This window comes from Alosa sapidissima, chromosome 1 (assembly GCF_018492685.1).
Source record: "Alosa sapidissima isolate fAloSap1 chromosome 1, fAloSap1.pri, whole genome shotgun sequence".
In the NCBI taxonomy this organism is placed as follows: domain Eukaryota; kingdom Metazoa; phylum Chordata; class Actinopteri; order Clupeiformes; family Clupeidae; genus Alosa; species Alosa sapidissima.
The window spans coordinates 23101095-23126762 of record NC_055957.1 but is presented as its reverse complement, the minus strand read 5'-3'; the positions used below and the strand labels follow the sequence as shown (position 1 = coordinate 23126762).

The 25668-nt window shown below is 43.9% G+C and overlaps 2 protein-coding genes across 9 annotated transcripts in view; one reads left to right on the top strand and one right to left on the bottom strand.

The window, feature by feature from the left end:
- fhip1aa (FHF complex subunit HOOK interacting protein 1Aa) overlaps positions 1-13832 on the top strand; it is a 24615-nt gene extending 10783 nt beyond the window's left edge. For 2 of the 6 annotated variants that reach the window (XM_042102554.1, XM_042102555.1), the window contains exons 2-12: positions 129-349; positions 2339-3103; positions 4096-4254; positions 4378-4464; positions 4594-4761; positions 5716-5795; positions 6226-6425; positions 7224-8207; positions 8487-8665; positions 9555-9675; positions 11272-13832. In XM_042102554.1, the coding sequence (XP_041958488.1) occupies positions 242-349; positions 2339-3103; positions 4096-4254; positions 4378-4464; positions 4594-4761; positions 5716-5795; positions 6226-6425; positions 7224-8207; positions 8487-8665; positions 9555-9675; positions 11272-11453 (3033 nt within the window). In that variant the 5' untranslated portion in view covers positions 129-241 and the 3' untranslated portion in view covers positions 11454-13832. Of the gene's footprint in view, positions 1-128; positions 350-2338; positions 3104-4095; positions 4255-4377; positions 4465-4593; positions 4762-5715; positions 5796-6225; positions 6426-7223; positions 8208-8486; positions 8666-8930; positions 9535-9554; positions 9676-11271 lie in introns of those variants that run through there. The other 4 variants (XM_042102558.1, XM_042102557.1, XM_042102556.1 and 1 more) reach the window with 4 other exon arrangements.
- On the bottom strand, positions 1009-25668 carry gatb (glutamyl-tRNA(Gln) amidotransferase, subunit B). Of its 3 annotated transcripts, XR_006033812.1 has the most exons (14): positions 25505-25668; positions 24754-24907; positions 24468-24581; positions 22995-23193; positions 22738-22860; positions 21502-21615; positions 20825-20909; positions 19215-19259; positions 18782-18971; positions 16696-16829; positions 16456-16534; positions 16134-16268; positions 15578-15881; positions 1009-1021 (listed from the first exon to the last, which is right to left on the bottom strand). XR_006033812.1 is itself a non-coding variant. In XM_042102560.1 (13 exons), exons 1-13 carry the CDS (start codon positions 25663-25665, stop codon positions 15753-15755), a joined length of 1662 nt encoding a protein of 553 aa, XP_041958494.1. In that variant the 5' UTR covers positions 25666-25668; the 3' UTR covers positions 15488-15752. The 3 variants fall into 3 exon arrangements, 1 of the variants encoding a protein (XP_041958494.1); XM_042102560.1 differs by lacking the exon at positions 1009-1021 and having other exon boundaries at positions 15488-15881; XR_006033813.1 differs by lacking the exons at positions 1009-1021; positions 15578-15881 and having other exon boundaries at positions 16456-16529.

Here is a 25668-nt window from a genome sequence, read left to right as displayed (position 1 = left end):
ACTCGATTGCACTACTGTGGGGTATACATATATATTCCATTCCATAGGCTGAGGTATTCTGTACACTTGTGAGTGCGTGGGTGCTTGGCTGTTATGTATAACTTACTCTCTGGCATGCTCTTCCACAGGCCCTCAGGGCTCAACAGCATCAGCACAGTTGCCATGACTCCCATTGCTCAGTGAGGACCACCTCTGCCTCCCACAATATGGTCTAAACCCACACAGCACGGGCACCAGCATCATGATGGCCTCCGTGGTTGCCAATGGGAACCAAGGCAGCCAGTCGCTGGTCCTGAAGGGGGTGGACCCAGAGACATGCATGATCGTCTTCAAGAATCACTGGGCGCAGGTGAGAGCATCACTTATCATCACTACAGAATGAACTTCAATGAAGAGAGGCTAAAGAGTCATTGGAAGCAATCATTCATATACATTAGACTGCATGAATACAACAGTTTGAGATCATGTCGTCGTTATGTTTGTTGAAAGTAGTCTTTTCTATTGATTTAGTGGAGGCTCTGAAAACCAGTGCTTATTACTCCAGCAAACAACACATTCATGCCTAGTTTATCCTGCCAATTGATCACTAAGCTGTTAATAGATTTTAATTAGGTGTGCTTATGTGAGGCAGGGCAGGGGCTGCACCACCACACGCATGACTGCTCTAAGATTCTGTGCTATGACTGGCATTAGGAGGTTCAACACCCATCTCATCTGTCGATACACTCATGAGCCCATTTACTAAGTTGTGAGTATGGATGTGTGTGTGTGGGGGGGGTGGGGTTGGGGGGGGGGGCTGTGTTAAAAACCTCCCTGGACTCATGCCATGCATGCTCCATCCCCTCTGTGGACGTTGGCAGTGCGGTGCGGCAGTTCTCTCCTCACATAGCAGCTGCCCTGCCCCCGAACACAACAGGCTTTGTTTGTGTACAAGAGAGAGCAGGTCGCCAAGCCTGAAATTAGACTCCTGACTGAGTGACTGAGAGTGGTGAGTAGTGTAGCGAATTGAAAACAAATCAGCCTGACAGCACAAATATGTGCAAGCCAGTGTGGTGGAGGTAGACTACAAATAAGGTTAATGCCACAAAGATGAGCAAAACAGCAAGGGAAAGTGAAGGGAGAATCTTTTTTGGCCCAGGAATAACAAACATTTTTCAGTTCTCTTGAACTGTTTCTGTTGTTATAAACAAAGTGTAAACTGCAGCAATAACATGCTGTATATGCTCAAGATTGCACTCAATGCACATGCCTAAACGTGTGTTTCAAATAAATTCACTGGAATGCTATAAGAGTTGTGGTAACCAGTGTACACACTAGAGTAAGTGGGATGTCATGTGAATCCATTATGTAACCCCTCCACTCCATCACATTCACTCACATGGGGCTTGAACAGAGAACATCAATACTCCCACCTATGGAGCCCTGTGACCACACATTGTTGTGTAACTCCTCGCTTCCACTTGGCTGTGTGGTTATAAGTAGCTTCTGGGTCATCCGTGGCTCTGGCCTGACGTCCACGGTGCACGCCTCGTCTGTAATGATGGAAGTGAGCTGAGATGGGAGGAAATAACCTTCAGCTCACAGCGATAGGACTGATGGAGCATCAGCGTCCTTATCTGCGCTGGCTCTCTGCCTCTTCCTGGTCTGTCTGTCCGCTGGTTGACACGTTCTTATCTGTCACCTGAATGATTGTCGCCGTAGATGGCCATTGCCATGGTAGCAGACCATGGCTTAGACACTGGCCTTATTGTTTGTGGTTCCCTACTTCCTTTGTTCCCTTAGCACCAGATTTAGAATGATCTGTGTCACTGGAGTCTGGACTGTGGGACAGTGTCAGAACTGTGGGAGTAGCAGTCATATTGTACACCTTAACAAATTAAAAGTTTGGTTATTATCCAAGGAAACGAGCAGAGTGAAGAATTGTGTCACTGTGTCAGCTGAGCAACAGCATTTCTACTGAAACAAATCAAGTGTATGCTTTTATCTATGCATCTATCATTCTTTTCTGTCTAAAGGTTGCTCATTTCAGATGAGTTAACTGTTCTGTTATTCCACCTACAGTATAGCTTTCCAATATGTCCAGTATGTCAATATGTCATTTTGTTGTAATGACTAAAGTTTTTGTTCAGTTTGTTTTTTATATATATGTATATGTATATAAATGTATCTTGAAACTGCTCTCTCTCTCTCTATTCTCACTCTATCTGTGTTCTCCTCATGAGCCTTTAGTAGTCCACTGTAACCTGTATTGTATGTTAAGGAGATGTTGTGCAGAGTCAGAGTGAGTGTGAATGTGCAGTAATAGTAACACCAGCTGTACTGTCCTTTCTTTGGTCAGGTGGTGAAGATCTTGGAGAAGCATGACCCGCTGCGCAGTGGTGGAGGTGGCGTCTCAGCTCTGCGCGGTGGTGGAGGTGGCGTCTCAGCGCTGCGCGGTGGTGGAGGTGGCATGTCGGCACTGGCAGGGCTGGGTGGCGGGGTCGGGGGCCTGGGCGGTCTTCGCTTTGGGCCCATCCCGGGCGACGAGGCCAGCGCCGTGCAGAACTACGTGGAGCACATGCTCTTCCTGCTGATGGAGGAGGAGAGCGGGCAGGAGGGCGCCATGGGCCCCATCCTGGAGTTCGTGGTGATGGAGAACGTGATGGAGCGCCTGTTCCTGTGGAGCCTGCGCCGCGAGTTCACCGACGACATGAAGCTGGAGCAGCTGAAGATGTATGAGATGCTGGTGGGCCAGGCGCGCCAGCCGCTGCTGCACCACAAGCCCGTGCTGCGGCCACTCATGATGCTGCTGTCGGCCTGCTCGTCGCCGGGGCCCGCCGCCGCCGCCGCCTCGTCGCCGGCCGTGGAGGCCGAGCTGGTGCTGCTGCTGCACCAGCTGTGCTGCGTGCTGGCCAAGGACCCGTCCGTGCTGGAGCTCTTCTTCCACACCAGCGAGGACCAGGGCGCCGCCAACTTCCTCATTTTCTCGCTGCTCATCCCTTTCATCCACCAGGAGGGCGCCGTGGGACAGCAGGCTCGGGATGCACTGCTGCTCATCATGGCGCTGTCCGCCGAGAACCACGTGGTGGCCAAGCACATTGCAGAGAATACCTACTTCTGCCCGGTAACACTGCCCGTATTACTGCCACTTACAGTTGTGTAGATCTTTCCTTTTTAGCTCTCATTTTTCACACTTTATTTCTCTTTCTCTCTCTCTCTCTATCTCTCTATCTCTCTCTCCCTCCCCACTGCATTCATAGACTGTATCATAGTCTGTTCAAGTCTGTGCTATTATGTTGATAGATCTCACAGAAAAAGTAGATGGAGATTTATTGTGAGGAAAAATTTGCTCTGTGTTTTTGAAAAATGAGAATTTGATGAAAAATGACAATAGAAATAATCATCCTTAAACTGCACATGGGGTGTCCTCAGTACTTACGGTTTCTATGAGTTCTGTTTGACCAGTGTAGAGAGGCCATATGAATGCACTGAGGGTATTGTTAGCCAGTGAACAGTAGGCTCTGTTGTGAGGTGTAATTCCATCCAGTGGAACAGCCCTGCGTGCTCATTGCTGATAAACGCACCTGAACAGAGCTAAGTGCCCGTGGCTGGGTTTAGGACACCCCCCGCACTGCAGATGATTACGCCTTACGTAAGACACTTTGACAGCACACACCGGCGGGGCATTCAGCTGATCCATATTAAGTGATTACCTGCTGAGTAGCGGTGTCTGTTTGAGTCGGTTATTGGACCTGATGGAGGAGCAGCGCATGATTTCCCCTTGTATACAGCTGCTCACTCAGATCCGTTATGTGACACTACATCTGGTCAGAACAGGGAGAGAAACCTTTCCAGACGTAATGAAAATGAATGTTTTTGTCATTATGAGCACAGGTTGAGTTCATTTAGTGCATAGTGGATTTCATTTTAAGCCTGAGCAAAACTGAAATGATTTAATGAATCTGATTATATCCAACATAACAGTACAACTGTAAACATTTCACTCTAAATATAGTCAAGTGTCATGGTCTTAACACAGTTGGTGTATGTATGCTACTCTTGTTGACCGATGGCCCTCCTGACCCCTGGTGTCTCTCTCTCTGTGTCTGCTGGCAGGTTCTGGCCACAGGTCTGAGTGGCCTGTACTCCTCGCTGCCCACCAAGCTGGAGGTGGGCAGTGATGAGTGGCACTGCCTGCACAGAGAGGACTGGCAGCAGATGCCTGCCCTGGTGCAGTTCCTCAACTCCCTTGAATTCTGCAACGCTGTCATCCAGGTCACTGTTGTTTCCAGCATTTCATTTCATTGCAACTTTATTTTCTGCCATTAAAACCACTCTGTTTACTCAACAAAGGCAACTGCAGAACCTCTATTTGACTTTCCTGTATGTTGGTTCTAGGTGGCACATCCCTCTATTAGAGATCAGCTGCTGGGGTACATCTATAATGGCTTCCTGGTACCTGTTCTGGCCCCAGCTCTGCACAAGGTCGGTAGGAAAACCTGACCTCCCAAACACCACTAGTGCTGCAATATACTGTAAAGTGTAACATCAAAGACCATATAAAACCCTCAGACAACATTTGCCATGAGTTGTGTTCTGTGCGCCATGTTGTAGTTGACTCTGGAGGAGGTGATGACCACCACGGCCTACTTGGACTTGTTCCTTAGGAGCGTGTCTGAACCAGCGCTCCTGCAGACCTTCCTCAGCTTCATCCTGCTCCATCGCCACGACAGCGTCCACATCCTTGACACCCTCGTCAGCCGCATCAACGTACCCTTTCAAGTAAGCCCAGGACACATTCTACCAATCTATGTCTATATATGCCCCATTTTTTCATCTTTAGAGTTTAAAACGACAGACAGAACTTAAAGCCAACCTTTCATGTATCAACTCCATTTCCACTGTGTTCCACTTGGTGAGAGAAAGGTAGAAAGGTAGAGCCTCTGGCCCTGCTGGAATAAATGTTAGAATCAAGAGCCAACGCTGCCTCTCTGACAGGGTAGTTATCTCAATGTCTAATTAGGCGAAACGATTCAAATGGGAAAATAGTGGCTTTTGAAAGAAAAATATGCCGCCCATGCTATCTAGACCGTTTTTGAGATATTTTGAAAAACTATTGTTTGCTTTAGAGTTGAATTGAAGCAGCACCTTTTGTCACTGCTGTTCTATTATTTTGTGAGTCCTCATCAGCATAGTTCACCAGACAGTGCTGAGAGAGTTAAGACACATGACTGCACATGAGTAACAGCATGGTTCAGGAAATTCTTCTGATTCTTCTCTGAAATGCTTCTACAGTTGGCACTTCAGAATGTGCCTAATTCTGTACTTCAGGCTGAAGTTCAGTGATGTCAAAGGTTTTCCCTGGGTTTTGAGAACAATGGCTTGATGACGTTTAGTCAATAACATCCCAGGGCTTCTAAATGGAGCGAATCAATTATTTCTAAATGTTGGGTGGCAGAACAGGATGCTTAACTGAGGAGGTCATTAAAGGAGGAAGCCCTCAAGAATTTAGCCCAAAACATCCTCTTGACCAGACTCATAACTGAAACATCAGGGCATCTCCAGGACAATGTGCATTGTACAAATAACATTTGGATTTATTCAACACACTTCAGTGCTAGAGTGAAGTGCATCTTTTATATTTGCTGAACTGTGAAAGGCTCTGTAATTGAGTTTGGTCTGTATCTTTTGGACTGCTGTTTATGTATTGTCTGTGGCATTTCTGTTTCCTTCCAGTTGGGGACTGTATCCATGGCCTTGTTCCGCACTCTGATTGGCTTGTATTGTGAGGATGTCATGTTACAGCTCATATTAAGGTGAGCATGTTTGTTATTCTTACCTATTTTTCTACAATCATAATCTATATAAATGCTTACTGGTTGACTACTATGTGTCTGTGTAACCCTGCAAGTGTAACCCACTATTGTCTGTGCACACAGCCTGTGTAGGCTTTTACATGTGTGTCAACAGTTCAAAACCGGTTTTGCCGGTACCAGTAGCACAAAAAAAGGTGGCTAACCTAATTCGGAATGTCTCTGTGGTGCTGTGTGGATTAATGCCATCTACCTAATAGGCTCACACACCTCTTTGAAGCCCTTGTAGAGGTCCAAGTAGACCTGCTGTGTGTGGTTGCCATGCCTCGTAGGTTGTGGGAGATTACAGTCTGTTCAATGCTTCCCATGCCTGCTATCCTCAGCAGTAGCCTCAGGAGGGCCTCTAACATGCTTAGCTCTGCTGCATGTGCAGGTACCTGATCCCGTGCAATCACATGATGCTGAGCCAGCGAGCTGTACTGAGGGAGAGGGACTGCTACTCAGTCTCCGCCGCTAAGTTCCTGTCCCTCACACCCTCCTGCTGCTCCCCAGACATCATCCCTCCACCCCTCCGACAGCTGGACGGAGTCCTGTGGTCCAAGACTGGAGATGGTGCTCACCATGGAGCTATGGGTAAGGAAAGAAGGGGAAAATGGTGCGCAGAGGTGAATAAATACTCTACTGGCTACCTATATGTTATCCAGTGCGCAGCTCTGACTGAGTTGTCTTTTGTTGTAACTGTGGTGGTGTGGGGCTGTATGTGTAACTGTTGTTTTTTTTAATTGCCTATGTATGAGCTGTGTATGTCTGTGATGCAGTGATCGTGAAGCCCAAGACAAATTTCCTCTTGGGGACAATAAAGTATACTTTATTTTACTTGATTTCACATAAAAAGTTGGCCGTGTTACGGCTATGGCTCTGCTTGGCTCCCATTGGATTGAACAGTAATTCTCTTTTTCAGTCAAGCGCTAGACAGATGATCTCATTTTAAGTGGTTCAGAATGGTTGATTTGGATTGTTTGTAAAATCTTATTGAAGGGATAGGTGTTGTGTAGAGAAAGCAAGTAAGTTAAGTAGGACTTGATCCAAATCTGTGTGGGTCTTTTGGCTCTGTAAGCACAGTGGCGTTTCCTGTGTTAATCTGAGTCAAGGAAGTGCCTAGCACCAAAGAAAATCTCTCGCTGTGGCAAGACTTTTCATCAGACTTAGTGGGGAGTGTATGCAAATGAAATCTGAACATGGTGTGCTTCATTGTTATGACCTGATCTCCATATGAATTTGCAATACCTCTGCCCCTCTTATCTCTATGCATATGCTAGTTACTTTGTATGCTAAACAAGTTATTTATTTCAGTGCTCTTTAGGGAATTCACTTTTCCCTGTGTTGCTGATTTTCCAGTTTTAGAGTTTACTCTGCATTTGTTTCTCCCAGAGACTGATGAGGACTGCTCTCAGATGGACAGCTCGGGCCACTCCTGTGTCATTGGCTCGGAGATCTACATGGACGCCAGCTACTTGCATTACCTGTATGATGCCCGCAGTGGGATCAGCAGTTGCATCCGTGCCTGTCAGGTGTGGTCGGCACCTTATGACGGTGAAAAGCCACCCCCTGAGGAGTACCAGCCCAGCACCCTAGAGGAAGTGGGCAGACCGCGTGCGCCCACACTCTCCCGGAGGCCGCCTGCCGTCCCCCAGTCCCACCGCCCACTGAAGCCCCGTCCAGACCCTCAGAGGGACTCCCCTGCTGCCCCTAATTTACAGGAGCTCGAGTGGGATGACAGCTACGATGCAGGTTCTGCTCAACCCCCAGCAGAGCCAGAGGTCACTAAGCCCATGCCGGTGGAGCCCCCAAAACACATCCAGGAGCTGAGGAAAAATGCCATCATGCTCATCAAGGGCTCCTACATCGAGGAGTCCGATTTTCAAAATGACGTCATGGTGTACAACCTTGTGGCACAAAAGGATGCGAGTGACCCTGTTGAACTGCCCAAAGCTGTGAGCACAGCACCTGTAGACAAGCAAACAAATTCAGGAAACCCATTAACAAATGCAAATAACCACCAGCTTAGGCAGAACTGTCAGGAGAGTGATGGGACGGTCAGTAATGGCCTCAGCCTTTCTCCCCTACATAGTGTTGAGGAGGATCAGGGCATATACAGTTTACAGGCTCGGTCCAGTTTGGATGGTGAGGAGCTCTTGGCTCAGTATGAGGAGCTGATCCAGACCCTGGGGGTGGAGGCTGGGAGTCCCATCAGAGCGGAGCGGGACTTCCAGCATGCCATTTCCCCCACGGAGGAGGAAGAAGAGGAAGTGGACTTTACCTTTTCCGCCGAAACGCCAGAGGCAGAGAAGATCCCCTCACCATTTGTAACAAAGCCTCGCAGTGGGAGCAGGACCCATGGAGTGCCTTTCACTGGTAAATACTGACATATCCGTTGATGGTGTAGTTCCATGTGAAGAGTATGGACCCTTTCAAGAGAGTTCCATTATCAGCATCATAGTTGGCCCCACAAGACTTCCTTTTTAACATTCCATATGTTATCTTAATGCAGAGGAAGTAGATTGGGGCCCAAAAAGAACGTTCAAGCATTGTTTTTGTTTACCTTGTTGAAAGGGTCTATAAGATGAAAGGTTTGATTATGTAAACATGTGTAGTATTGGATGGCATTTCTGACCAAGTTGACATCTCCCTCAGGGCCATTTGTGAGTGTGCTGCTGTCGCGTCTGGAGAACATGCTGGACAACTCGCTACATGTCAACCTGCTCCTCACGGGCATCCTGGGTCAGCTGGCCACCTACCCCCAGCCCATTCTGCGCTCCTTCCTGCTCAACACCAGCATGGTGCTGCAGCCCAGCGTGCGCTCCCTCTACCAGGTCAGCTCACTACAGGCCTCGCTTGTCTCTTGAAGCACTAGAGGACACCTGCTTAGCTTCACTAGACTGCTTTTAAGCTCTTTGATAAGCGCCATCAACTCCCATGTCTGACACTCAAACCCTTGGAGGTGTGTGTCAGTGTAGGTTACATCAGCTCAGTCTAGTCACCTGTCTAATGTTCTATTTCTCTGATTTGTCATTTCAAATGTCTCCTAGTTTCTACATTTTTTTCTTCCCATCTCTGTATTTATGGATCTGTGTTCAGATATTTCTCTCCGTGCTCCGTAATCAGTCTGTCTGGGCCTTTTCATTAACACGTGAGATCTGTTGGGCAGTTTTCACTGGCCCAAACAGAACAGACTCTCCCTCAGAGAACAGCAAGTGCTCTGCCCAGTCAATAGCACTTTGTCAACGCTGAGGTGTGAGGAGCAGGATAAAAAACTGTCTGCTCGGTTTTGCTGTGAGCAAATCCTTGGAGACTCATCAGTCGAGCCAGCGAGTAAGTCTCTAGAGCTGTCTGTCACTGACTCTGCCATCCCAGAATTCCTTGCAAATGAAATGACTCCCCTACGTGCCCTTCACTACAGACCACCTCTCAAGGGAGACATTTCTAGAGAAGCTCTTTTAGTGTTCCATGCATAATTGAGAATGACATGTAAACAAGTAAATCAAATAGCTGGGAGCTGTCTGCCTGATGGAAAGCCTACAATAAAACTAGAGCGAGACCTTCAAAAGATGAGGTGAAAGATTGTCTGTAAACACATACAGTAGTTTTCTTTCATTCACAGTAAGCCTTTTTCTGACCCAGTACTTGTTCATGAGACCACTGAAGGACTGTGCTGCCTGTTTTGACTTGTATCACATGTGTGCTGTCTGTATGTGGTTCCAGGTGCTGGCATCTGTGAAGAATCAGATTGACCAGCTTGCAATGACCCGGAAGGACTTTTCAGAATTGCTGACAACGGCCCAGCACTCCCTACTGGCCAGAGAAAGTTCACTCTGGGGTGAAGGCAAGTTTATTATTAGTCAGCTTTTTGCCTCTACATGCTGTTATCATTGATCTTGGTGTTCATTTGTCATATCTGAGTTGTTTGTAAGTCAGAGATTTGTTTTTTTCTAGACTGTTAGCTCTTAGTAGATCTAACACACCCATGCACATGTAAATTTCTCTATAAGTAGAATTTCTCCAATTCTGGCTACAATTACAACAGAGTAAAAAAATGAAATAATCCCGTGCTCGGTCAGTATATGAAATCCGTGCATATGTTATCAGGTAAGGCTATGGTATATTTAGTTCATATGGTATATGAACAGAAATCATTTGTATTGATGGTAATTTTGATACCATAGATTTAATAGAGACCCAGTCAGACCATTAGTATGAAAAATCAGGAATAGAGTTTATTTACAATGATGCGCATCAAGGGAGAGACAGCATGACTTCACCTAAAGATCCATCAGCTGCTCTAACTATACAAGGAAATAGTTAGAGTTTAAGTATCCCTCCAGGCTGACGGGAGATGGCGTTGGTCATCCCATCTCACGTGGACTACACTGAATCAGACCCTGATTAGTGGCAGCCTGGCAATCCGGAGCAGATAGCTACTGATGCAGCCATGCAGAACAGTGAAACACTGCAAAGTCATAATATTCCTGCTTATCTCTAAACACAGTCACACAGAGATATACACAGGGACAGTCCAGATATCATACAGTCATTACATAGAATCATACTTTTAGTATCAAAGTGACCTACTAATGAGAAATGCAGAACATTAAACCACATATTGGAATATTGGACATAATGCAGAACATTAAACCACATATTGGAATATTGGACATAATGTTCTATTCCACTTTCTCTCAGTATCGAACCGTCTGGAGTTTTATTTTGTTATGACACACAACACATCAGTTGTTATGCATGTCTGTTATGCATGTCTGTTACACATGAACTAAAGCTATTTAATTATTAGACAAAATCATTTGCTGATTTAATACCGTACATACGACCAATCCCATGTGCAAACATGGGAGGGCCAGTGCAACACTCGTGTGTGTCCACACACAGACAAGGAAGCCACAAGAAACTTAAATCGACCTGTGTCCTATTTCTTTTTAGATGTTAAAAGTGCTGCTGATTACCATTCATGCTTGCACCTTGTGCTGAGTCAGTGAATCAGCAAATATTGTTATCAGAGCTGGCTCTCATGTGTGGTTGCCACTGCACTGAGGCCTGTTCACAGCGCTCTCAAAAGACTGACTTTTATTCTCATGGTTACACTATTCAGGTCTCAAAATATTCCTGCCATCAGTCACAACTGTCCCTGCATTTAATATTCATAAAGGGTGCCCAAGAACTCTGAGCACTTGTCAGATATACTCTGTATCAGCTGTGTATCACCTAGACATATGCTGTTATTTCACACTGACTGTACGACTGCTGTCTTGGAAAGGAGTTACATACTGTAGTTAAAGTGTTACCATAAAATCTTTTGCTTGCGCCACATGCCATGCCCTGCTGTATACACGGTATATGACACATTATTCATGAGGGAAATAATCTCCCTGGCTAAGCCACGCGTTTGTCCTTTCTGGATCCACAGATGTGCGGCCAGATTCTCACAGTTTGGAGAATGGGGATGGTGGAAAACCAAAACCCAAGACCATCCTGCCAGCCAACCGCACAGAGGTGTACGGCACCGTCCTGTTTACCGAGTTCCTCAAAGAGCTGGCAGCCATCGCCCAGGAGCACACCATCCTCTCCCACCTCCCCATGGAGGAGTAGCCCATGGAGGAGTAGCCATCCTCACCCACCTGCCCATGGAGAAGTAGCCACCCTCACCCACCTGCCCGTGGAGGAGTAGCCCAGGACTCTGAGAGGTGGGATGGGAACACATGTGAACATTCTCCAACGTCTTAAGAACCTTTCAATAATGAACGTCTCATTCTTCTCTGCACTAATAGATACCTCTTGGATGGATGATTAATTAGCTACTCAGTTTATTTTATGAAACACATGATGACTATATTTAAAGTTGTGTGAGTTTTTTTCCTCATACTCCATAAATACTTTTGAACCATTCCCTTTTATCTGGAAACATCTGATCAGTACCCTTAGTGGCTTAGCTGCCTGTGGACAATCCTATGCAAAGTGTCTTACGTGCAAGGAATGCATCCCATCGTTCGTATGCATACACAGAAGGTGACCTACATTGGTGGCCTGCTCCACCCCACCCAGGGGAAACCGGACACCAGTGAACAGCCCTGAAACAGGACACCTGCAGGAGGAGACCAAAGACAGAGGAGCAGGTGAAGGGCAGCTCAGCGCAGCACAGGAGGGAGTCGCTGACCGCGCTGCCTGTCAGCACAGCTGTGTGAAACATGGCTGGTTTCCTTTGTTTGTTCATAGAAAGATGATCATGAACTCAGATGGTGATATCTCAGAGGGTAGATTCAATTGGTTGTTGTACACTCCATATTGTGGCCTTACAGCATTAGACTGTTTGTGCCTCCTTTTGCTCAGACGAGCTCATGGACAACACTGCTGCCTACATTTGATGCAATGCTTTATAAACACAACGGTTCTTCCCTGGCTTTTTTTCTTCATTTTGGGGGGTTATAGGCCGAAAACACTTACTCCTGGAGTCGTCTTTGCACTCAATGTGTGATTAATGAAAAAGTGTGATTAATCGTTGTTACTCACTGAAGTTCTATTGGTTCCAATTTCACAAAACAGTTTGCATGCATTTTTTGTCTGTGAGATTAGTTTGCTTGCTTGCCAATTTGATTTAATTGTCCTATGAGTTAAGAAAAAAGCTCAATTTATTTTTGGCTGGATTCTGTGATGGTACGCACAGAGGGTATAGAAGGACATATTATTATTCTGATGGTTTCTGACCTTGCCTTTGCACGAGCAATGGCCTTTTGGAAGTCACCATGCCTAGTTTTAATCATGTGAGCACCATCATTTAAGTTCCAACTTGCTTCACTATTTCTACTGACACACAGTACCGTTGATGTCAACTCTTTTTGAGAGAACTTGGCTAGCCACCCAGTGCATTACTGACGTTGAAGTGAATATTACTTCAACTACAGTTGTAAGCCTAAGGAAAATAGACAATACCTCATTGAGTTGCATTGCTCATCAGTCTCCATTTCACAACCCCACAGCAATTAAACATATCATATGACACACCCTGTGTGTGTCATAACCAATATCCAAGCCTTACTCCATATTAGAGTTAACACATGTACGGAAATGGTTGTGTTATTTTAATGCAAACAGGAGATGTGTAAATTGATATTTTGACATTTAGTATACTGTACTGTTTATAAATATTTCTGATGGGGGTGGGTATTTAAACCGTTTTGTAGAAAGAGAGAGAGATTCTATTGCCATATTTTTTCACAGAAGTTGTGTGGGAGTTCTGCATTTTTCTGCCTGTCATTTCTATTGGAGTTGACATCTAGTGTGTATATGTGTATATGTATGTGTATGTACGCATGCCTGTAGGTATGGCTGCAGATTTCTACCACATAAGCACAATTTGTACTGATTCTGTTGCGGTGATTAATGTTGATCTAAGCCTGCATGGAGTATGCTGTATGCCCCCAAGACTCAAAAGAGTTGCCTTGGTTTTGGAGGATCTTTTTTACAATTATGCATATTACATACAGGTGTGTCATCACTGTAAAATAAAAGATATTTAGTTACAATCTTTTTCTTACAATCTTCCACCATGTCAAAGAGACAGGCTGTAGGCTACGCACCGTGCTTGCCATAGGAACCAATTGTTGTGGTATAATAAAGACCATGTTCGTGACGGCATGAACCCAAAGATATTTATAAATGAGTGTAGGGTCAGGGCTTCTGTTTGTGTAGAGTGCTTCATAATATTTCTTGTGCATTCCTCATCACAGTACTACGGTAGTCTCCTCAAGGTAACATCCTTAACAACTTGAAATGTTATTAATTTCTTCACATCTTCATTTTGTGATCCTTGGATACAGATGTGGCTGTCTAATTGTACATTTTAAGCCCATATTTCCCTTGAAGCTCTTGTAGTTAAGACTTTTTTATGTTCCCATTCTGTGGATTCTTGTTTTTATTCTGTCTGTCATGCACACATGTATGATGTCTTTATTAAAGAGCTCTTTTACCTTATTTTTTTATTTATTCTGTATTTGTTTTATCCACTGACAACTTGCCCCTTTTTGTAGGGAATACATATAAATCTATAGTGGCATAGTTTCAGTGATTTATACGCAATGAAACACTGAAAGAAAGGGCTCAAATAAACTCCAGTGTCTTGCGCAGATATTCATCAATAGTGGCTCAGGAGAGGTTTGGGATGTGTAGAAGTGGAGTGAGTGCTTTCCTTATTTGGCTGTGTCCCCCTCTTGTAGTAGTGCTCATTCAAATGGAGGCTTTTGTTGAAAACTGGGTCTCTCCTCAGTGCTTCGGTAATGGCTGGAGAATAGCCTTGTCCTCAGCCATCCAAACCTTTTCTTTCCTCCGGTCAGATAGGCCATTATCTGTTATTATCTGGCCTTGGAGATTATTACAAGCAGGCACTCACAGGGAAATGACCTGTGTTATAGACCCTTTCAAGAGAGTTCCATTATCAGCATCATAGTTGGCCCCACAAGACTTCCTTTTTAACATTCCATATGTTATCTTAATGCAGAGGAAGTAGATTGGGGCCCAAATAGAACGTTCAAGCATTGTTTTTGTTTTTATTGTTGAAAGGGTCTATAATGACGCATTTGCCAGTGTTATTCTTCTTTAAATCTTCTTGCTTGACCTAATATTAGGGCACTTTTAAAGCTCGTCAGACAAATGAAGCAGTTGTCTCCATTGTCGTATTCCCTAGAAGATGCAAAAGCTCCTACCCATATATGTTGGTAATGTTCGACTATTAATCACTCCTGGGGATCTGACAGTAACTGGAGATATTTGTTAACAGTTTGAAAATAAGCCATATGTTATTGTTACATTATTATGCACACCAGCCCAAAGACGTGATTCTTCTCCTGTCACGCGTCTCTGTTTGTTCTGATTGTGTGTCCTGCATCTGTGTTTTGCTTTGCCGCACACTATTAGGCCTGTGCAACAAGGAAGACCACCTCCTGTCTTGCCTTGTGTAGGTCCTTGTTGCTTTTTGTCTCGTTCTCAGAGCAAGTCTCCCAACATGTACAGTTAAGTATCATGCACCACATCTTTCTGCAACAGAAAGAGTCAAGACTCCTTTTGCTGTTGGTCCTTCAGTAGTGAAAGATGAGACCCCACTCTATCTGATCCAGAGAAAACCTCTGCCTTCACAAACCTCATGAAGACTAATCTTTACTGAGATGATCTACAGCATGACCCCTCCACCTTCAAAAAAACTAACTTCATTTCATTGTGGTTTTCACTGTAGAAGTCAATTGACATTGTATGTTGCTTTAAATAAAACATGTACAACAGGTTACAATATCCTAGGGTTTCAACTACGGAAGAAAATATATTGTGCGATTACTAAGCATGTATACTTGCATATATTAATGAAATTCCAGTGCTCCACATAAATGCATTCAGCATGAAGATGTGTTCCGCAGTATCAAAACTCCCCAAACATTCTCATTTCCTTTCAATTGTTAAATGATGCTATAAATGATAATTGGTCCTTGTGCCTGCATTTGAACACAATACCAATTAAGCCCGTTCTGCGTAGATTCTGAATAATATTGCACACAAGATGCTCCACATTCAATTTCGGTATTGTTACCATCTCAGGGGAAAGTCCTGTATAACTCATATGAAGGGAGAGAACTAACGAATAGAAAACAATAGATATTTATTTACATGATTGCTGATGCATGCAACATCTTACTGAATAAGCAGCAGCTTACAGAACAGACAATCAAAACAAATACACAGATATTGAACATCTTGGCTGAAACCAAGCACAGTTTATAAATCGTTAGTTCACTGCAACCAATCAAAGCCACAGAAGTTCTAAAAGGGCGGAGCAGCCTGTGGGGACTCATCAGGGTTTTCTCCCAGACGGGTGTCCAGTCCTGATGGTGACACTGGACCTGTCCCTCAGGATGAGATCAGCTCCTGGAGGATGGAGCGCACCTGCACTGGGTCGGCTCGCCCTTTGGTCTCCTTTTGGACCTCCCCCATGAGTTTGTTCAGGACCTTATGGTTTCCCCGCTGAATGGCCCGTACCTGTAGTAATGAACTGTGTTAGTAAAGTCCCAGGCATTTTACAGTCCAATGATTTTTATTTTTTTTTAAAAACATAACTTCCATATTTTGCGTTGATTTAGCCTTTGACGAACAACATTAAAAGGTACATTTAGTTTTAAAGGAGAATTCTGGCGATTTTACTGGAAGTACATGCTTTAAACAAACTCCTTGCACTTGAGAAGCAAATACTAGGTGAACACTGTGTGGTGCTCTGGCCCAGGCAGGAGTCACCTGTTCAGGGTGGGTGTCCACCACCCTCTGGCAGATGGAGCGGAGCTGGGCTGTGTCAGACAGCAGGCCCAGATCCTGCTCATGGACAATCTGCTTTGCACTCTTCCCTGGACTCTTCCACAGCTCCTGAAAGACCTGATACACCAAACACATCTCAGTAACTCACAGACTCACACTGGCTGCTACACTGGCTGTGTCTACTCTATGTTTCCTATGTATTTTATACTATTCCTATCAGTGAGACCAAAGATAATTTTCATGCAGGCATGACAAAGTATATTCTATTCAATACACTCATCTCAGTCACACCAGGGCCACTTACCTGTTTAGCAGCTGAGGAGGAGATGGACCCAGCCTCCAGTAAATCCAAAAGTTCAGCCAGAGCGTGGGAAGAGACTGGGCTTAATGGAGAAAAGAACAAGACAGGTCCCTTTATAGCAGACTAGTAAATTAACTCAGTGGCTCATGATTAACACTTAAGGGGAAATCAGTCAGTACCACACACACACTCCGATAAACACACACTCATAATATGCTCCTACCACCACTAGGCCTTCCTCACCTCTGGCTGACCTGGAGATTCTGCTGGTTCAGAGACCCCACCAGCTCTTTCATCACCCAACCAATCACCTTTTTGGGCTCAGCTTTGGTGGACTTCACTACACTCTCAAAATAGTCCAACAGCCCATCTTCATTCTGTGACACAGTGACATTAATATAGTCCAGACAAATCAAAGGAAAGAGTTGCCTTTAGAACATTATAGACAAGCATGTTAAAAGTAAAGGGTGTGTCAGAACATCTCTAAGCAGCTTGATGTTCCGGAGACTACAGATTATTAACAAGCTTAAGGTGCATGGAACTGTAGCCAACCTTGCTGGATGTGGCTGCAAAAGGTAAATTGCCCTGTCATACTCACAACATATGTTCCTTAAAAAGTGAAGTCTGATTTGCATTAAACATAGAATAAACAAAAGGTAAAAGCCCATTGCTTTTGTCAGTTTCAAATTATTTCAGAGGAAAATGTGTTTACAGTTTTTTCTGATTGCTTAAGCACATTTTTTGTAACTATGGCTTTTTTTGCAAAACTCTACACACAAATAGGAAAACCTGTCACCCAATCAGCAAAACATTGTAGTTCTCTTGCAAAAGCTAACACACCTTGCTTAACTCTTCACACCTTCGTAAAAATGATGTTTTCGTATCAAACAGTAAACACAAGCCATCACAATAGTAAGCGCACAATGTGCCAACTACACACCAATGGTCTGAATAAAAAAACACATCTGGCTTTTGCTTTCTCTGTGCACAAGGTAGACTATGTCAGTTTGAGGTCATACTTTTGTCATAGTTCTGTAAACATACAGGGATCCAAACTTCAAGTATTGGTGTTTATTTACACACATCAAAACAAACACAAGTGTGTTTTTCCAAGTCAAAACACAAAATAGCAATTTCACTGAGACAAAACAAATCAGTCTACATCGGGTCGTCTCTCTCAAAATTCCGTCTACATCACATGCAAGGTCCTAGTCCAAGGCACCGGGATCTATTCTGGAATGACGTATCCAGGCCTGACATGACAATATCCCCACATGTAGACTGCTTTTCTTTTTTTGTCTGTAAAAGGGCTATTTCTTTCTCTTCTCACTCTTCCTGCTCCCTCCATTGTACCCATTGTACATTACCTGTGGCTTATTTAGTAGTAGTAGCCTAGTGCTTAGGCTGATTGCAAAGTGAACTAATTATCTAAAACAGTTTTCACATGAGAAAGTATGCCAGAGAGTTGGCAAAATAGTGTAAATAATAGCCATACATGTGTATGATTTGCCAGGAGTGTGTTGATCATTTGGAAATTGAGTGTAGAGCAGTGAGTTGTGTTTACAGTTCTGCAAAAAGAGTGCTGTGCAGTGAATTATGCCTACAGTTGTGCAAAGTGTGTGTTACAAAATTCCAAACTGAGTGCAAAGCAGTGTTTGTGCTTTTAGTTTTGCGAACTCAGTGAGTGGTTTTGCTATAAGTATTAATAGTTTTAGAAATTGTGCTATAACAGTTGTGTTCAGCATTCAGAAAAAACTGTAACTTCTTTGATCTGTAAATGGACACTGTCCAAGCAAACCAATTAACCCTTACTGCCACCTACTGGATGTTCATGAGAACTTCAGAGTACTATCCTCAAGTTTTTCTATGAGACAAACTATAGGTGATTCATTACATGGCTAACCAACAAAATAGTGTACACCATCATACATACTCAATAAAGAGAAGGGACATCCAAATTATTAAGGATTACAAGGAACTGGATGTTGATACTCAGACAACAAATTCATATCACATAACCATATTTATTCTGCTCTTATAAAGTAACTGCTAATACATTGCACATATTTATATCTAATTACTCTAAATCACCTTCTGTAAACCAACTGCATACTACGGTCTACACTGCACTATATTTGTTGTCCTGCCTATGCACCACCTGTCTATACTTTTTATATCACATTGCACTTTTCTGCTTTTTTGTACTTCTGGTTAGACGCAAACTACATTTTGTTGGCTTTGTACTTGTACTCTGCACAATGACAATAAAGTGGAATCTAAAGTTGAATCTAATCTAATTAAACGCAAACTCCACGTGCCATGTCCTCACCACCAGTGTGAAGCTGTGCTCAGGCAGAATGCCGTAGGTCTGCACCAGCCTGTCCCTGCGTACGCTGGGCAGCTCAGGCAGGCCGGCCTGCAATTGGTCCACCAGCACCACCTGAGACGGGTCCAGCCCCGCCGGCACACTCGCACTGTCATACACCCTCAGAGGGGGCAGGTTGGGCTCTGGCATGAACCTACACACACACACAGTGATCAGAACTTCACAAATCAATCTATTCAATACATCTGTAGATATATGCACTGTTAAACTTAGAGACAATACCAGCCATCTAAATAACACAATGTTGTCCACTTAGTGTGTCTTTCTGCCTGTATGTTTTACATAGTTTGACAAAGCACAGTGCTTCTAAATGATGCATGGCGTGGTCATAAGCCAGTTACCACTTGGTCATCTTTAGTGGACTTAAGCCGCTAACCTGTAGTCCTGGAAGTCCTCCTTGTCTCTCATGGGAAGAGTTGTGCTGAGGACCAGAAAATATGAATACAATGATAAAAAAATGCATTTGTAATTATGTAATACACAAGATCAGCTAGTGAAAATGCTTTGTTCACATTTGTCAGCCTTCTGGAGCTGCCAACCTGGTAAAGACACTAAAGACACACACTGTGCACATCCGCTGGTGTGGATGGGCTGGGTCCTAGACCTCTGTGTTTGTGTGCACATTTCTTATCAGCCAAGCAGACAGTTGCATAACAATTGACTGCCTCTCTCAAATATGAATTAAATCTTCATACGCAGAAGACAACACCTGTTTTGTACATCAAATGAAATAAGTAAGTATACTGTGATATCATGAGAGGCTACACGGCTCTCAGCGGGACAGTTCAGCAGTGCAAGGACACAATGTTATAATACAACGAAGGTTTTTAATAAAGTTCTTGGGAATTAACAAAAAGGTATGCCAAGTTCAAAAGGGTAACTAAGGATAAGGTTGATCTTTCAACAGTCAAAAACGTAATGTCTCTTCAAACGTGAAATCATAGTCCCATTCCCTCAGGAAAATATCTTCTTGGAAACCGGTCTTCAGCCTTACTTTAGTCAGCGCCGCAGCCCGTGGCCAGTCCAGCGGTAAGTATTCCAGTCTTCAGGTAAGTATTCCAGTCTTCAGGTAAGTATTCCAGTCTTCAGGTAAGTATTCCAGTCTTCAAGTACTTCACGTGGAAAGTGCTACTTCGACGGTCTGTAGCTTCTCTGAGAGCACAACTTAGAGCTTGTCTCCCAAACCCCACTCTGACACCAACTGTGTCTCTGCGCCTTAAAAAGCCCTTCAGCTCATCAGGCCCTGATCGGTCTCAGGTGTGTTGGGATCGCGTGTGTTGAGGGGTGGAGTTTCCAACTCTACCACCAGATGGAGCCAAAGCTGTCCGAGACTGCAGCCATCTCAGGGGAATGTAGCACCCCTCCAGGACGCAGCCTCTCGTGACATCACAATACGTATAAGTATATATACTCTTTTGATCCCGTGAGGGAAATTTGGTCTCTGCATTTATCCCAATCCGTGAATTAGTGAAACACATTCAGCACACAGTGAACACACAGTGCCGTGCCTACTGGTCGGGGTTCGAACCGGCAACCCTCCGGTTACAAGTCCGAAGGGCTAACCAGTAGGCCACGGCTTATATGCTTTTGTGCAGGAAGGGAGAATGTCACTTTGGATACTTTGAGATTTCTTGTGAATGTAAAGGGTGTTACAAATAAAATGTGTTATTTTCATTATTATTATTATGCTAAGCCATATGGGACACATGATACTTTAAGTCCTTGCAGCAGATTGGCCCATCAAAGTATCCACATGAAATCTCAAAGTATCCAAAGTATAGTATAAGTATAGTACACTATACTATACTTATACAGTATAAGTATATATACTTTGGATACTTTGAGATTTCTTGTGAATGTAAAGTGTGTTACAAATAAAATGTGTTATTTTCATTATTATTATTATGCTAAGCCATATTGGAGACATGATACTTTAAGTCCTTGCAGCAGATTGGTACATGCAAGGTTTCTTCTGGGCTCTCTTACCCGCTTTTCTGGTCATAAGCTCTGGTCTCGTTCTGGACAATGCCACCCTGTTCTAGCAACTCCATCTGCCGCTGGATCTCATAATCTAATGGACACAGTAAACATATACACACAGAGGGAGGGAAAGAAAGTGTGCTTATGTTTGGGGGTTTGCTTTTGTCAGCTGAATTCACCTGTCGTAGAGAGCAGATTAAGGGCGCGTTCACACTAGACCGTTTGGTCCGGACCCGAGTTCATTTGGACCGATGTTTCGGTGATTTTTGATAGTGTGAATGCAGTCTACCGAACCCACTAGAAAACAGTGGTCTGGATTACCGTTCGTTAGAACTCTGCCGCAATTTGAATGCTATCTGTTCCAAAACCAGGAAATAAACTGCCGTTTTTGCAACGTTGCCAAGCGATATTGGTGAATAGAAGCTAGTGCTCATGACATAAACTGACCCGGGTCCGCAAAAACAAAAATATAATGTGAACGGAGACCAGCTGGGTTAAGGCAAAGGGAGAATAATCGCACTCGGGTACGGTCCAGTTAAATGGACCCAGTGTGAAGGCCACTTAAAACTCCTGCACTGGAGTCTTCATTGCACTCCACCTTAAACTAAGTGTGGCCTTTGTGTGGGACTTCACCTAGTCTTTCCCACACACCATCCATTTCCTCCACCAGAAGGTGCTCTCACCTATGGCCCTGGCCAGGAAGCGGGCGCTGTTGATGTTCTTCACCTCTGTCCTGATGCCCAGTGGTTCCCCGGGCACATGCACCGACACGTTAGCGTCCACCCTCAGCTGACCCTCTGTGGGAGGAGGAGGAGGAGAGGGTATTAGACCCCAAGCTCTAAATTGGCTTAGCATTTCCTGTGCAGAGGTCCTGAATTCAGATGTTTTTGTTTATCTTCATATTTAGCTGACGCATAAAGGCACAACTGAGTGAGTGGGTTGTTTTAGTGTATGATACATGTAGACAATGCCAAGAGTGAGAGTGAATGAATGGCAGTGTGGATAAGAATAAACAGAGAGAGAGAGTTGAGGAGGAAGAAGAAGAAACAAGAACAGAGGGGACAAAAAGAGAGAGAGAGAAAGACTAACACAGAGAGAGAAGAGACAGAGGGATGGAAAGAGAGAGAGCGAGACTAACAGAGAGAGAGAGAGAGCGACTAACAAAGAGAGAGAGGAGAGACAGAAGGACAGAGAGAGAGAGACTAACACAGAGAGAGAGGAGACAGATGGACAGGGAGAGACTAACAGAGAGAGAGGAGAGACAAAAGGATGGAAAGAGAGAGTGAGACTAACACAGAGAGAGAGAGAGAGAGAGAGAGAGAGAGAGAGACTAACACAGAGAGAGAGAGAGAGAGAGAGACCAACAAAGAGAGAGAGGAAAGACAGAGGGACAGAGAGAGGAGACAGAGGGATGGAGAGAGAGAGACTAACACAGAGAGAGAGGAGACAGATGGACAGAGAGACTAACAGAGAGAGAGGAGAGACAAAGGGATGGAAAGAGAGAGTGAGACTAACAGAGAGAGAGAGAGAGAGAGAGAGAGAGAGACTAACACAGAGAGAGAGGAGACAGATGGACAGAGAGACTAACAGAGAGAGAGGAGAGACAAAGGGATGGAAAGAGAGAGTGAGACTAACACACAGAGAGAGAGAGAGAGAGAGAGAGAGAGAGAGAGAGAGAGCGCGAGACTAACAGAGAGAGAGAGAGAGAGAGAGAGACCAACAAAGAGAGAGAGGAAAGACAGAGGGACAGAGAGAGGAGACAGAGGGATGGAGAGAGAGAGAGACTAACACAGAGAGAGAGGAGACAGAAGGTCAGAGAGAGAGAGAAACTAACAGAGACAGAGAGGAGACAGAAGGACGGAGGGGGCGAGAGAGACTAAGAGGGACGAAGGGGGTTTCAGAAGGGAAAAGACTCTTGCCTGCCATGTTGCCCCAGCACGTGCCCAGTGTCTGCAGGATGAGCTGAAGCTCTCGAACAGCTGCCGCTGCCTCCTCTCCACAGCTCATCTCAGGCTCCATCACTAGCTCCATCAGACCGACACCTACAAACACACACGTTAACACTCCACCTGCACACACTTATGCTCAGAGAACAGATCATATATTCTTCAGGCACCAGCATTCATCCAAACATATATACACAGTAAACTAAGGAGTCGGATACATGCTGACACACCTGCCCTGTTGAGGTCGATGAGTGTCTGGTTGCGAGGCTCATCATGGAGGCTTTTGCCGCTGTCCTGCTCCAGCTGGATCTGTTTGATGCGGACACTCTTGGTCACCATCTGGTTTCTCTTGGTGCCACCCAGGTAGCTGTAGGTCAGCGTGCCGTCCACTGCAATGGGCAACCTTTGCTGGGTAATCTGGTAGCCCGCCTGAGTAAACATTAAACAATCATCAGCAGGAGTTGAAATCTGTGATGTTTGTAAGTCTTGACAGAAATACAATATATTATACAATATTATACAATATATTATAGACTATTGCAACACAACACAGAAGACATGGTGTGTGGAAAGGTTTCAAATAATTACACTACATGTAAGAAATCCATGGGACACGTCTAGTAAATAGGCTACCCTAACTCAATTGGAAGCTTTTTGTCACCATGAGAGACGAAGTAGAAAATACCTTATGGGGCTAATTCACAGTCTACCCAAGCTACATGGGTGTGAATGCATCAAGCTAGACAAGGAGGGTTTGGCGCATAATTGCTTAGCAAAATGTGTTTTTTTTTTCCCAAAAGAGTTTGTTTTTTTATGCGACACAAGTGCGAGTATTCAAAATGGGGACAAACAACTCAATATGTGCATGAGACTTGCATTGTCAATTGTGTCCATGTAGATTGCATAGAGTATGAATCAGGCCTTAGACATATATTTCTGTTAAATGTTAAATGGACCCATTAGAAGCCAGTCCAGTAGCCCTGTTTCACATCAATATACAGTGGCTTTGACAAGAGCAAAAATATTCTCGTCCCAACCATTCACCTGCTGCAACCACTTGATGAGTCTTTTCAGACTAATGACAAGACTTGGGGCCAGTTTCACAAAAATAGACTTTGACTATAGCTTAGATATAGTAGATACTTAGACTTCATATAGACATCTAAATTAAACTGTTGCACAAAGCAGTTTAGGTCTTTACTACCTGAAGTAGGACTATAGTACAATGAATTCTGGATAAAATAAGACTCTTTTCAAAGTGAAAAAAATTGCCGCCTGAGTAGCCACATCTAACCAACTCGACTCGATTTTACCCAAGCAGAACATGCTTGTCTTTAGGTCAAACAAGATGAATAGGGCACATGTCTTCACAAATGACATTTCAGATGTGGTATTTTCATCCTCTACAATTTATACGTCTTCTTAATGTTTTTGTTTTAGATAAGCAAGAATAGGCTAGGCTAGGTTACACATTTTCAACTGAAATCAGTTGTGGAATCCAGATAATATAGTATCTAAGACCTAAGTTAGCCCTGGGAGTAAGGTGTCTAATTATTTTGGTCTAAAATAGGTCAGTCTTTATTTGTGTGAAACATAGTATATGGGCAAAATTAAGACTGGTCTAACACTATAAACTAGTCTAAAATAGTTTTGTGAAACCGGCCCTTGGTGGACAAAGCCTGTGTTAAGCAGGGTGGGCTCACAGGCATGTCGGCATAAAAGTAGTGCTTCCTGTCAAATAGCGATTTCCTGTTGATGGAGCAGTTGAGAGCCAGACCAGTCATCACTGCAGCCTCCACACATCTCTTGTTCAGCACCTGAGGAAAAAGGGCACCTATGATTTCATTGTTTCCCCCCACTGCAGTGTTAACGCCTGTAGACTCTGTGAATTTGGTCAGGCAATATCGAGGTCTGCCAGTGTTATTGCCTATATTTTCATAATAATGTACAATAAGTCGATAACATAATTACTGTGTCAAGCTTACTCACTGGTAATGTGCCCGGAAGAGATGCATCAAAGCAAGATACAAGTGAATTAGGTGGGGCTAAGAATTTGACTTGTGAACCAGAGAAGAGCTTTGATAAGGAGTTGATCTGAGCATGGATCTCCAGGCCAACGACTCCCACCATCCTTTGAGGGACACTGAAGATGAAAAAGCCCAACATAATTAAACCTACTGGTTTAGCTGTGTTTGTTGTGGGGACTACAAACATGTAAAAGTATTATTTATAAAGAAATGTTTAGTTTTATAGGCTACATAATCTAATCATCAGTAACAATCATTCCTTACAAAAAAATAACTCAAATTTCTGGAGAATTCCTTGTCGTTCATATGCACTACGAAGAGATGAGGTATTTTGGACATGATAAAATGTATTGCCGTGCACTTATGTAAGGGGTTATATCAACACAGCTCATTGACATTTATTACAAGGAATCTTTGTTCGCCACATATCGTCGTGACGTGACGTGTACATAAATTCATTTTAACAGTAAAAAAAAAGCTTGAACTCTTCATAACAAATAAACCACTAATCATTGACCTTGTCAAACACCATACAATTTAGCATAAATGTCCACCTATTTTAGTGCTTTGGAGACAGTCTAGTAGACAGCAGAAATAGTTACCACGTCTATCATTTATTTTCTTATACATTTGGCAAGATGCGTTAGCACTGTGACTGCATTAACTTTGAAATGGTAACTTTAGCTTATGATCGCAATGTCAATGTGCCTTACCTCTTCTTTTTTGTTTGGGGTTTACTTTGACAGCGATTGCTACATGTGCTTATTCTTCTTTTTAAAATAAGATATACTATATTTGTAGTAAGAACAGAAATATGTTTTTGATTGTTGCAATTATATATCATGCCACAAAATCCTGCTGAGGCGGCCGCCATGAT